At 57.3% G+C, this 12,665-nt stretch overlaps 1 protein-coding gene and 1 non-coding gene across 51 annotated transcripts in view; both read right to left on the bottom strand.

Moving 5' to 3' along the window:
- Positions 1 to 4,664: 4,664 nt before the first annotated feature.
- AP1B1 (adaptor related protein complex 1 subunit beta 1) overlaps positions 4,665 to 12,665 on the bottom strand; it is a 45,489-nt gene continuing 37,488 nt past the window's right edge. For 29 of the 50 annotated variants that reach the window (XR_014069012.1, XR_014069013.1, XM_081542725.1 and 26 more), the window contains 6 exons: positions 9,930 to 10,075; positions 8,007 to 8,136; positions 7,631 to 7,715; positions 6,964 to 7,050; positions 6,713 to 6,867; positions 4,665 to 5,475 (listed from right to left, as the gene is read on the bottom strand). Coding sequence is in view for 46 of the 50 variants with exons in the window: in XM_081542725.1 (XP_081398851.1) it covers positions 5,401 to 5,475; positions 6,713 to 6,867; positions 6,964 to 7,050; positions 7,631 to 7,715; positions 8,007 to 8,136; positions 9,930 to 10,075 (678 nt within the window). In the remaining 4 variants the exon portion in view is untranslated. Of the gene's footprint in view, positions 5,476 to 6,179; positions 6,189 to 6,707; positions 6,868 to 6,963; positions 7,051 to 7,630; positions 7,716 to 8,006; positions 8,137 to 9,929; positions 10,076 to 12,665 lie in introns of all 50 variants that reach the window. The other 21 variants (XR_014069014.1, XR_014069015.1, XM_081542749.1 and 18 more) reach the window with 2 other exon arrangements.
- On the bottom strand, positions 9,435 to 9,531 carry LOC145528091 (small nucleolar RNA SNORD125). The gene has a single exon (XR_014070161.1). It is a non-coding gene; the product is annotated as a small nucleolar RNA SNORD125 (small nucleolar RNA).

The following is a 12,665-nucleotide window of genomic DNA, read 5'->3' as shown; positions in this document are numbered from 1 at the left end:
TTTCCTAGTGCAACCCTACGAGCAACAAGCACACCCAGCATCCAGATCTTGGCTTCTGATTCTGTTCTCCAGGCTCCCTGGAGAAATGGCTGGTGCTAGGGTTGGAGCAGGACAAGTAAAAGATGAGCCTGGAGCATCTCATAATATCAGAAAGGAAGGAAGTGCTCAAAAGAAACCAAAGCATGGAATTCCCTGGCAGTCTAGTGGTTAGGACTCTGAGCTTCCACTGCAGGGACATGGGTTTGATCCCTGGTCAGGGAACCAAGATCCCGCAAGCTTAAAAAAGAAAGAAAGAAACCGAGGGATAGGGGCGTCAAGGGGACACAGAGCCTGCTTGAAAGAGCTCCCAATGGCCACAGCTTAAAACATTTAAGCAAGAAAATAAATAACACACTTTTGGATTAAACCCAAATTATAAAATAAATATCCATGAATCCAAACTGGTATAAATGATTGAGTGAATACACAAATGCAGGAGAAGAAACACATTTTCCTACAGAAGAATTCCAAGTATTTTCTGTAGCTGCCCCCTGCCCCCACGCAGTGTAGGCTGTGCTTCGTGACTTGCTTCCCAACAGAGTGTGGAAAGGGGAGGAAGCAACTTCGTGGTGGAGACCGCTGTAAACACGACCTCGGCCGAGTGATGCAGGTTGGTGTGTGGCGCTAAGCCGTGGTGACAGCGCGTATCCCTGACATGATGTGATAAGAAGGGCACCTCCCTGGTCTCCGTCCTGAAAACCCATAGCCCCAGGCTAACCCTGCGTCTGACAAACCCAAGTTGAGGGACAGTCTACGAAATACGTGACCAGCACTCCTCGGGATGGTTAAAGTCATGACACAGAAAAAGTCCGAGGAGCTGTCACGGACCCACGGAGATTGAGGAAACGCGACAAGCACATGGAATGTGTGATCCGGGGACAGAACAAGGACATGAGGAAAACTAGAGAAATCGGAATGAAGTCTGGGTTTAGTTTTTAAAGTATATGTTACATAATTTGTAATTTACACTATAAATATTCCTATTCTTTTGTTTTATGTATTAACAAATATATATTTACATCATAAACATACATATGGAAAAGATCCCATTCACAAAAGGAACCAAAAAACAGAAACTACTCATGAATCTATGCAAGGATAATGTACATGCAAGAACTTTTTACTTTTGGCATGCCATGAAGGATCCTAGTTCCCCAGCCAGGGGCCAGACCTGGGCTCTCGCAGTGAACGTGCTGCGTCCCAACCACGGCCACCCTGGAATTCCCCATGCAAGAACGTTGAAATGAAGAAAACTTAAAATGTTAGAGACGTAAAAGAAAGTATGAACCAATGGAAAGTCACCTACTCCTACATTCGGATATAAAGGTTATTATTATTATTGACATCATTATAAAGATGTCAGTTCTCCATAAGTTAATATAAACATCTGATATGATCCAAATAAAAATAATACCATCATTAAAAAGAGATTAGTTCTAAAGTTCAAATGGGACCCAAAGGGTGAATAAGAGGGTGCTATAGAGTATCAAAATATAAAGGAACAATATATTAAAAAAAAAATACAATGGCGAGAGTTCCTTGGTGGCCAAGTGCTTAGGATTCTGGGCTTTCGTTGCCATGGCCTGGGTTCAATCCCTGGTCAGGGAAGATCCCGCAAGTCATAGTGTGGCCCAAAAAACCCCAAAACAAACAAAAACAAACACACACGGTGGCCAACATATAGACAAAATTCTCTGGTACGAAACAGAGCCCAGAAAAGCACTCATATACATGTGGAAATTTAGTGTATGACAGAAATGACATTTCAGATCTGTGTGGAAAAGACGAATTATTCAGGAAATGGTGTGGAAACAACTAGGTAACCATCTGGGAAAAGAAAAAGTTGGATCCCTACCTCATTCCTCACATAAAGCCCAGATGGAACAGGCTCAGAATGCAAAAACTAAGATGAGACAGGGACTGGAAAGAAAGACGAAAGGAGGGTGACGCCCCCAGCGCCATTTCAGCACGGAAAAGTACAGGCAGCAGCAAAAGCAGACACAAAGTGGGGAGAAATCATGGCAAACCAGGAGGAAAATACCAATAACCGGATCAAAAAAGGGCGAAAAAAATGAGACAGCTCATAGAAAAGGACGTACAAAGGCTCAAAACACAGGAATGAAGGCCTGTTTAAAACACAGAAAGATACCACTTCTCACCCGACACCTACACACACTGCACTATGCCAAGTGTGTGAGGGTGTGGGGGAACGGGCGGCTCCTTCCTGGTTGGGGGGGTGTGAACTAGAGAGCTTTTAGCAATAGCTAACAAAATGATGAACTCACCTACCTTCAACCCAGCGATTTCTGAGTTTACCGACATGAAAGTGAATGTTCTTTGCAGTTATCATTTGCACTAACACCACCAAAGACACAACTCAGACGACTTCACGGCGAGGACTGGGTCCATCGCAGCGCCTCTGTTCAATGCAGAACCACGCAGCTGCTATAAAAAGGCATGAGGCTGCTCTCTACAACGGAACTCATAACGGAGAAGTCTGCAGGATTCAAGTACGGTGCGGGTCGGGTGTGTGTACCCCATGCTACCCTTCACATATAAAAAGGGGAAAAAATCGTATTACATGTCACTCTCTCTGGAGGGTAACACTGATCCCTTCAGGGAGGGGTGAGAAGGAGGACTATATCTGATATATATACTGTATCACTTGTATCTGTCTGCCTTTTGGATTTTGAACCATGTGAATACATTACCTTTTCAAAACAAGAACTAAAGTTTAAGATGTGAAACGTTTATACCCTCTGATCCAGCCATTCTGGGGCTAGATCCTACAGCTGCGCTTGGGTCTAGGGGCAAGGATGTCTGTAGGAAGATATTCACTGCAACTTTGCTTGGACTCGCAGAAGATGGAAACAGCCGGAGTGTCCATCTGCAGACACCAGCCGCTCTGCACAAGGAATTCCAAGGTGGCTCTGTTTGTACTGAGAGGTAAAGAGAGCCAAGTGCTGGTAGCGCCCAGGGTATGCTGCTATTTACTTAGTCAATACCTCCCTGGATTTGCTTTATAAAGGCACAGAATTATTCCTGGAAGACCAAAATGTAGCAATGAACTTTGCCTCTAGGGAAGAAAATAACAACAGAGGAAGTGTGGAAGGGAGACCTTTATCCTCTGTGTGACTGAACTTACCTTCGTCCGAATCACTCTCCATGAAACAAAACACTTGTGAAGATTAAAAAAAGAAAATGTACAAGGAGGTCACGTCGCAGGCCTGGGCAGGGTGTCGGGCACTCAGAGAACCCATCAGCCCCCAGGGTGCTTGCTAGACCCTCCTGAATAACGGGTCGCTGTGTTGAATTCCCCAGCTGGTTACGAAGGCTCAGCACCCTGGAGAATCTTCTGCGAGATGCCACATTTCCCCCGCCCTCCCCACCGAGGAACAGAGACCTGAGCATACGGAGGCCTGAGCACATGCAGGCCAGGGGTGCACGTGAGGGGTGTCACTGGGGTGAGGGAGGGACAAGGAAGCGAGAGGGGGGCCAGGATCATGGGGAGTTGCCTCCCATAACCACCTGAGGCCCGAGCACACGAACCTAAGGTGTCCGACGACGGTCCACGGGCCTCTGCCTGGCCAGGCCAGGAAGCACTTGCCCCTCACTCAGGGGCTGGGTCCTGGGCCTCGTCTTCACCCTCACCCGGGGACAGCGGTGTGCTCCCAAGCTTGGGTGGGAGCTGGGCCTCAGCAGGTCAGGGGTGGTGGGTGACAGGGCTGGCCGGGGTGAGTCCACGGGCGCATTTGTGTGTGTGGCGCCTTCTGAGCTGGGGACTTTTGGCGAGGGTGACAACTGAGGTTGTCCAGTCAAGGGTCTTGGCTGGTTCTAGACTCTGGAGTCCCAGGGCATTATGGTGACACCCCAGGGGTCAGAGGTGGGGCAGTGGAGGGCCAGGCACCTCTGCTGATGCCCCAGCAGCTGGCACAGCAGTGTGTCTGGCGCGGGCAGGGAGTGGCCGGGGCAGGAAGCTGCTGAGGGCCGAAGGCCCAGCAGCCACACGGCACTGAGGCCCCACTGGGAGCTCTGTCCAGGGAGTCCTACCGGGGGTCCCTCCCAACACCATTGGTAGGCAGGCCACTGCCAGGACGGGGGACACGTGAGGCCCGGGTGGTGGCCGGGGCACCCACGGCAGCCTGCCTGGACAGGCCTGCTGCTGGGCCTTCCTGCCAACTCTGGGAGCCAAGGAAAACCAAAACGGACTCAGCCCTCGAACATCGAAAGGCCAGACGGTATGGGCTGGGGTGGAGCTGGGGTCAAGGGTGGCAGAGGTGCTAGGAGACCAGCAGGCTGTGTCCAAGGACAGGGGAGGGACAGGGAAAGGTGCTATCTACAGGGCCTGGCGGGGGGCTGACAGCTTGAGCCCTGGACCCTGGACCCAGGAGACTTAGGACCCTGCCCAGAGCAGCCTCGGGACCTGACACACTGGCCAGGGACACACTTGATGTCATCATTTTTATTCACTTTCTGTTTCTGAAAATAAGAGTAAACATACAATATATAATTTCTATTTATATATACTAGGCACCCTTACTGCAGGGCTCAGGAAAACCAACCTCGACCACTTGGAGGCGGTTTTTAATTCTGACATTTGGTGGAGGGGAAAGAAGTGTCCGTGATTGCCAAAAGCAGAATCTTTATTATTAAACAGCAGTAACAGGAAAACCTAATGCTCTGTGAGACACAACTGAACCTGGGAGGCCAGAAGGGGGGCAGCTAAGGAGAACCCCAGAGAGGAAGCACTCCGCTCGCCCAGGCGCCCCACCCCTCAGCCCCGTTCACTCCAGGAGCCCCGGGCACGCCGGGAATGTATCACAGGCAGTGACCATTCTCGCGGGCCGGGGGGCGGGATGCACATCCGCCAGGGCTCCACCGGAGCCGCGAGGGGCTCAGGAGCTTCTGCCTGGTCTTCCCTGAGCGGCTCAGCGCGTGGGAGGCGGGGCAGGCCCCAGGAGCCCCGGCCCTGACAGAGCAGCTCTCCTGGCACCCGGGGGACCCTCCACACACACCAGGATGCCTGCCAGGGCCTGTCCCAGGAGGGGGCAGTGGGAGCCTGAGGAGGGACCTGCGGGCTTGCCTTCAGGTGCCGGAAAGGGCCAGAGAGGAGCCCTGGCCTCCCTGTGCAGCTCCTGCTGCTTCTCTGGCTCCTTTGGTCCCCATCTCACCTGACCCTAAATGTTAGCACGATGGGAACAGCGGAGTCCTGGGCACAGGAACACCCTGAGGCCCCAAGCGGGCCCTGCAGTCAGACCTGGGAAGCCTGGGGATGCCAGGAGCCTCGCTGGCCCCTCGCAGGGGAAGGTGCTGCCACCTTGCAGGGGGCTCCAAGGAGGCTGGGGTGGGTGCTGGATGGCCTCAGTTCTTGAGGATGGTCTCGTAGGCCTGGTACACGTGCTGGGACACCTCCGGCGCTCGGCACTTCAGGGATAGCTGTAGGGGGACAAGGGTGGGAGGCAGGGACCCCTTATTCCCGGGGCTCCTCTCCAGGCCAGGGGAGGGGGAGCAGATGGCAGAGGGTGGGGTGCACGTGGGGCCCGGTGGGGCGGCAGCAGTGGCTGGAGCAGCTGTGCGGTGCAGGCGAGGGGGCGGCCCCGCAGCCAGCCGGGTGGGGACCAAACAGACTGCAGCCCACAGACCTGCTGTCCCCACCCCCGCAGCCGCTGCAGCGTGAGTCAGAACCCGAGGCAGCCAGCCCCCACCCGTGGAGGGTGGGGGTCCCTGAGGACGTTTGGGGGCCAGGAGGGGGGTTGTGGGGGCACTGGGGGGGTGGGGGGACCTTTCTGGTTTCCTGCACAGGAAACAGTTGTGTCAGATCTGGCTTGGCTCTAACCGCGAGGAGAGCTGGCGAGCCCAATAGCAGAGACAGCCACACCGGCCCCTCCTGCCAACGCTGCTGCTCTGAGGGGGCCCTGGTCTCCCCTGAGGGCTCTGCGTGCACTGCCTGCAGGGAGTGGGGCACCAGGATGGAGAGCACAGGGCGTGGCAGCAGGGGCCGTCTGTCCTCCTGCCTGCAGCCTGCATGCGCGTCTGCCTGGCTTTGGGGAGCAGGGGGGTGAGGCCAGGCCAGGAGGTGGAGTGTGCCAGGTGTGGCTGGGAGGATGAGGGGAAGAGGAAGAGAAAAGCAGTCCGCTAACCTCCAGGTCCTGCACCGCAGGCACCGGCAGGGAAGGTGGACATGCAGCAACCGAACACAGGGAGACGGAAATTACGACCACCGGTCATGGCGCCCACGCCGCCGGGGAGCCGGGGAGCAGCGTCAGGGGGTCATGCCTGCCCGCTCGGGTGCGGGGAGAAGCCAAGCCTGGGCTCTCGGGGGCCAGGACAGTGGCGCAGCCTCTGGGAAGCCTTGTGCCCCCTTGGGGAGGCGGGAGCCCCTTCCCAGTACCAGGTGGGCCTCACAGGGCCCTATTCACAGCATTTTCTAGTCCACTTCACTGTTCAGGGACCCAATTTGGTGCCTTATCTGGGACACTCGATGGGACTGAGCTGAAGCTTTCTAAGGTCAGAATCCTGGTGCTTCTTCACACCAGGCTCAGCTGGGCTGGAGTGCCCCCCTCCGCTCAGCCGGGCTGGATGCCCCCCCAACCAGGGCCGACTCCAGCCTGGGAAGGCATGGGGGCAGGAAGGCAGGGGCCCCGGGGGCTGCAGGCGGGAGCGGGGGCCTCACCATGAAGCTGGGGTTGCCAGGCTGGATGCGCAGCTCGGCCAGCACCCAGATGCCGTTGGTCAGCTTGAGAGACTGGTAGAGCATGTCTTGGCCCTCCACATTCCTCCTGGCCACGGTGAAGATGTTGCTGCTCTGCAGCCGGCTGCTCACGGCCTCTGGGGGTCACAAGGTCAGAGATGGGGGGTCTGGTGCACAGGGCTGGGGTCAGGGCACAGGGCAGCATGGACAGGCACTGGGCTCGGGTGTCCTACCCGCATTGAGGGGGCAGTCTCTGATCTGGAACTGGGCTTCGTTCTCATTGGGAATGTCCTTCCACGTGGCCAGGAACATCTGCCGGTCTGGAGGGGCACACGTGGGACCCTGCTCAGCACCCTCGTCGGGAAGCGGGGGCGGGGCGGTTTGACCCTGCACCCCAGATCAGGGTGGCTCCGCCACGGCCCCTCCTGCTCCCCTCAGCAAACCCCGAGCTCGTGTTGTGATGGGGCCACCTGTCCTGTTCCCCAAAGATGTCAGGTCCCTGCCTCCAGGCCTTCATGCCCTCCCCACTCCTGACCACGTCTGGCCTCTGGCCCTGGCACGAAGCAGCCTGCTCATCGGTCCCAGCGACGTCACAGGCTCCTGTAGTGACGGCTGAGGGGGGCCCATACCCTCTGGGCACGGGACGAGCCTTCCCAAAGGCTCCAGCTGGGGCCCAGGGCTGGGCATCAGGTGTGATGCGTGGCCTAGGCGCCCTGCCTCAGGGGGCCCATGGGATGACTGTCTAGAGGCTGCAGGTCAGGTTCAGAGCAGAGCTGGCCAGACAACACCCTCAGGGCCCCGGGAAGGTGTGACCCTCCCTCCAGGCTCTGCAAGGGAGCCAGTGACTCACGGACTCCATCCATCTGTTCTAGGGACCCCAGGGGCGCCCTCAGGACTCACCCATCTTCCCGTCCTCCACAAAGAGGATGTGGAGTGGGTACAAGGTGCTGAAGTAGAAGACGTCTATGTTGTTCTTTACGGCCACCTGGGAACAAGAGGGGCCTGAGGTAGTCCCTGATGCCTGATGCCCACTGAGGCCCCAGGAAGCCTCTGCTCCCTGTGAGCGCAACTGAGCAGGTTCCTGCTCACCGCTTCCCCGGAAGCCATGTCCGTCCCCTAACCACCCACCAGCCTCCCCATCCCCACCCGTCTCTGCCCAAGAACAAGACTCCACAGACACAGCCCTGTGACAGAGCCAGCCAGGCCCCGAGGCTTCCCCGGCCCGCCCAGCGCATGTGGGCAAGGACCGGGGTGCCTGGTCCTCCCTGGGACATACCTGCAGGTTGTTCAGAGGCTCCGTCTTCATGACTGAGCCTGCCGTGCTGAGAGGCAGGGAGATCTCCACAGTCTGGGTGGGGCTGAGTGGCGCGTGGACCTGAAGAGGGGCGGCGGGGGCCAGGCCAAAGCTGGGGGGAGAGAAGCCCCGCAGGGATGGTAGGGAGCAGGTGCTGACACAGGGCAGGCGGGCTCCTGGGGCCCCTGAGCCTGGCAGCAGCTGGGGAGAAGGCTCTCCAGAGAGCCAGCATCACCCCAGGCCAGACCCAGGCCAGAGGGACAAGCCCCTGACCCCCACTCCCAGCCCTCAATGGCCCCACGGATGGGAAGGGAACTTGGGCTAGCCGAAGCCCATCTCTGCTCCCGTTTCTCCTCTGGGTAAGGCACCGGGCAGGCCCAGGTCAGTGCGTCCTGCCCTACCCTCCAGGAGCTCCATGTCATACTAGGGGCCTAAAAGCTTCTTCTAACCTGAAAACTCTGTGACTGCCCACATCTCAGTGACCAACCTCAACCTCCCAGGAGGGACGTGACCATCCCAGGGGAGACACTGGGTTTACTGTCTGGGCCAGAACTGGCTGGATCACATGATGGCCACAGAGCTTCAGGAAAGCCCTGCCTCTTGGTAAAGTGGCATGTGGGCAAATCAGAGGGCACCAAGAACATGAGAGAGACCCGGCCATGGGCTCTGGGAAGATAAGTCACCATGGTACTGACTGGGACCATGGACTGAGCGCTTCCTGTGCCCAGGCGGGGCATCTGAAGTCCTGTCCTCGTAAACACAGCAACAGGTACACAACCTCCCGTCTTCCAGGACACGGAGACTCAGGGAGGGGCGGGCCCAGACCTGGGTGAGCGGCACTGCTGAGACCCAGAGCTTGAGCTGCCTGACCTCAGCCTATGCTCTGCCCACGGTGGTGCTCAGACCCACCGGGAACACAGCAGGAGATGACATGGGGACGCCAAGGCCATCATGGTGCCTCAGCACTCCAGGCTCTCCCGGGAGCTCGACCTCTGCCAACTGTGTGACCTTGGGTGAGGTAGTCACCCTCTCTGAGCTCAGATACCACTCAAACCACGACTTTGGTGGTTTAGTCACTAAGTCGTGTCCGACTCTTGCGACCCCATGGACTGTAACCCTCCAGGCTCCTCAGCCCATGGGATTCTCCAGGCAAGAATACTGGAGTGGGTTGCCATTTCCTTCTTTACTAAACAGGGCTTAATGGCATCAACCTCACTGGGTGTGAAGGGGCTCAAGAGAGACAGAGACTCCTACAGTTCTCGACCCAAGACTTGGTACCCAGGGAGTTTCCACACGCATAAGTTCACTGTGAGCAATGATCGGGAACACTCCTGGGGGCCTGCAGGGATCCCTGAGGGAAGGGAGCAGTCTGCTGGCCAGCCAGCCAACACTGGCACACAGGCTCTCCGCGAGGAAGCAGCCTCTTCAGTCAACTTCTTAGAGGCTCAGTTTGCTCATCACCAGAGCCACTCAGGAAGAAGGATCATCAGGAGAGGCTGCCTGCGTTCCCCAGAGAGCCCCGGCCTAGCTGGCTGGGTCCAAGGAGACCTTCCCCACTGACCCCAAGTGCGGACACCGCTCCCAGAGGCCCTGCCCACTCCCTGTCCGCCTTCTTCAAGACACGCCCTGAGAGGGGAGCCGCTCAGGTCTGGAGATTTTGTCAGTAAAACGTCCCCCTGGGCGGTGGGGAAAGGTAAAAATAAAGGGAGGTGCCTTACCCCCCCAACTCCCCGCCACTGACCTCAGACTTTGGTGCCCACAGAGAGAGGTTACTGTGAGGAAAATCACTGCCTCAGAGAGTGCTGGCCCAAGCTGCAGTTGTGAGGAAGACCCTCCTCCAGCAGAAAGCGGGGCTGGGCCGCAGGCCCCCGCGTGAGCACTCGGCAGGCCAGCCTCGGGGCTCACCTGTTGCGGTTGAACTGGATTGCGAAGTCGGTCATGACCTGCAGGGCCTTGTTGGTCAGCTGCAGGTCCATGGAGATGGAGCACGCCTGGCGGGTGAAGGTGCCCGAGATCTCCAACCCTTTGGCCTTCATGGCCGGGAGCCAGACCTGCAGGGAAGACAACAGGGAGGGGGCTGCCATGTCCCCCATGCCACAGCCCACCTGAAGGTCCTTCCCCTGCCCCCTTCTCTCACAGCTGAAGGGGCCTCTCAGATGGACCACACCTGCCTGGACTGCCAGGGGATGACTGTGCGAGCCTCAGGATGGGAGGAAGGACCCTGCCTGCCTGCCCGTGGCCCCCGCCTTGGGATGGCCATGTGCTGGAGCAGCACAGGGTGGGGAGGCGCTCAGTGTGGCCAAAACCTGACCTGAGTCTCCAGAAGTCAAAGCAAGAACACTCAGAGGAGGGCTGAGGAAGGCGAGGAGACAAGCGGGCCTCACCAGCCTCCAGATGAGCCCAGGAGACTGAGAGCCATGGGTACCCTGGGCCAGAGCCAGAGCACCCCAGGCTGTGACGGCCTGTCCTCCTCGCCGACGGCAGGGCTGGCCTTTAACTGTGCCAACAGGCCTGGGCAGCGACAGTACCCAGGAGGACCTCTCTCGCCTGGCAGGCCTTCCCTGCCTACTTGGCTGCCCTTGTCCTTGGCCTCTCAGCTCCAGAGCCACCTCCTCCGGAAACCCATCCCCAGGGTCCTTGTCCAGGCTCTGTGGCAATGACCTTCTCGCAGATAAATCGTCTCCTCTGTGCCCGGACAATGCTTCGAGGGGGAGGGCTCTGCTTTTCTGTCTTGCATCCTTGGCTTGGAGCTTGATGTGAGATTGGTATTCGGGGAACATTTGCTGAGTAAACGGCATGGATCAAAGCCCTGCCCGTGAGGGACACCCACGGACGCCACCCTGTGGGCACGCAGATGCCTCTCCAGCGGCCATTCTTACCAGGACGGCTCAATGCTGCCCAAGGCCAGCCTCCCCAGGCCACGGTCACCCAACCCAGGTCCTGTCAAGGCCCCCTCCTCCCCCGACACCACATCCTCCACGCTGCCCTATCCACAGGCACCACCTGCGGCTAAGCCACCGTCAGAGCCCCCAGGTAAGATGGCAGCCACCCGGGTAGCTGCCTGTCTTTTTTAATTAATCTATTTTTTTAATTGAAGGATAATTGCTTTACAGAATTTTGTTTTCTGTCAAACATCAACATGAATCAGCCACAGGTGTACGTATGTCTGCCCAAGTCTTCCATCCCGTTTCCAGAGCAGCCAAAGCCATCTTTAGAAAGGCGAATCTCCCAGCACCCTGAAAGCCCCTCAATCATGCGATGCTCACACTGCCACGGCCTCCCCAGCCAGGTGCCCTCCCCGGGTCAGTGTGCACGGCCCTCGGGCCTCACACACACACACACACACACACTGTCCCCTCCGCTTGGACGGCACTCCCCATCCCCACCTCATCCTACTTGCTAACCTGCTCATCCTTTGCTCCACCAGACAAATCTGTGGGCAGAATCTCGGGGTTTTAGTTGTGAGCTGTGACTGGGAGCACAGAAAGCACTCAGGGCTCCAGGGTGACTGCCCTGCCCCACCCTTCCACCAGGCTTCCTTCCCAGGTTCTTCAGAACCGGCACTATCACCATCCTGACTGTTAGGGGTGGGATATCGTGTCTCCTGGTCACTGCAGGCTCACGGAGTCTAGACCGGTCAGCTTCTGCTGGCTACAATATTTGAGGAACTTCAAGTTCTTGTACATATGAGAGCCTCACCTTCCTTGACAAGGAGGGGCTGGGACTGCAGGCAGGACAAACAGTTTGAGGTGGTCACAGTGCTATGAGAAAAAGGTAACCTACACAGTCACTACTTCTGAAGGGAGAGCACACCCATATCCCTGTGACTAAGGTGGCAGGAGAAAGTCCTGCCCATGTTGAAAAGGACTCCTCTTCCAGGTAGCCTGCCCTGATTACTCCTATCCTGGTGATCCCTTCACCTCTCCTTCCAGCTGATACACTCACTTGGTCCTCCACCAAGACAAAGCAGTGCTAATACATGTTAAAACGAATCCACATGCAGAGGGCAAGCTGATTCTGACAACCATGGCACTGAAGTAGGTACATGGAAGTTCTCAAACACTTTAGGATCACCTAAGGGTCACAGGCACGGGCTTTGGTGCCACAGCCCTATATTCAGTTCCAGACTCTTATCACTTATCTTATCAGCTATAAGACCTTAAAGCAGACAGATTTCTCAACTAGAAAATGGGAATACCAGCGCCACATGGCTGCTGGGAGGACTCTGTGGGCTGGGGGCCGTGCCATGTTCGTGCACCCCTGCACAGAAGTGGGAGGCTGCTGGTGCTAGACTTGCCGCCTACTAGGGGCTCCTTAGGCCCAGATCCTGCAAAAAGGCGTGGATGGGGGTTCTGGCCACCGCCACTGTAGTTTGGTGGCACACCCAGGGAAGCTGGGGCAGGGCAGGTGCTGGCTGGCAGCTCCTTTCATCATAAGGGACATGTCCTTGGGCCCCTGAACCCCTGCTGGGTCCTGCTTTGGGGAGGGGACCTTGAAGAGAGAGGGGCCCTGGCTGAGTGTTGTGAGGGCTCAGGCCACATCCGCCCCTCTGGCAGCTTCCTTGAGGCCAAGGGCCCAGCCCACACCACGCTGTCCTCAGGTCTGCGTGTTCCCACACCCTGACCTCAGCTCTCCTTCCCT

Source organism: Giraffa tippelskirchi, chromosome 11 (genome assembly GCF_054371585.1).
Source record: "Giraffa tippelskirchi isolate mGirTip1 chromosome 11, T2T-mGirTip1v1.2.pri, whole genome shotgun sequence".
In the NCBI taxonomy this organism is placed as follows: domain Eukaryota; kingdom Metazoa; phylum Chordata; class Mammalia; order Artiodactyla; family Giraffidae; genus Giraffa; species Giraffa tippelskirchi.
This window is presented reverse-complemented; position numbering and strand designations above follow the sequence as displayed.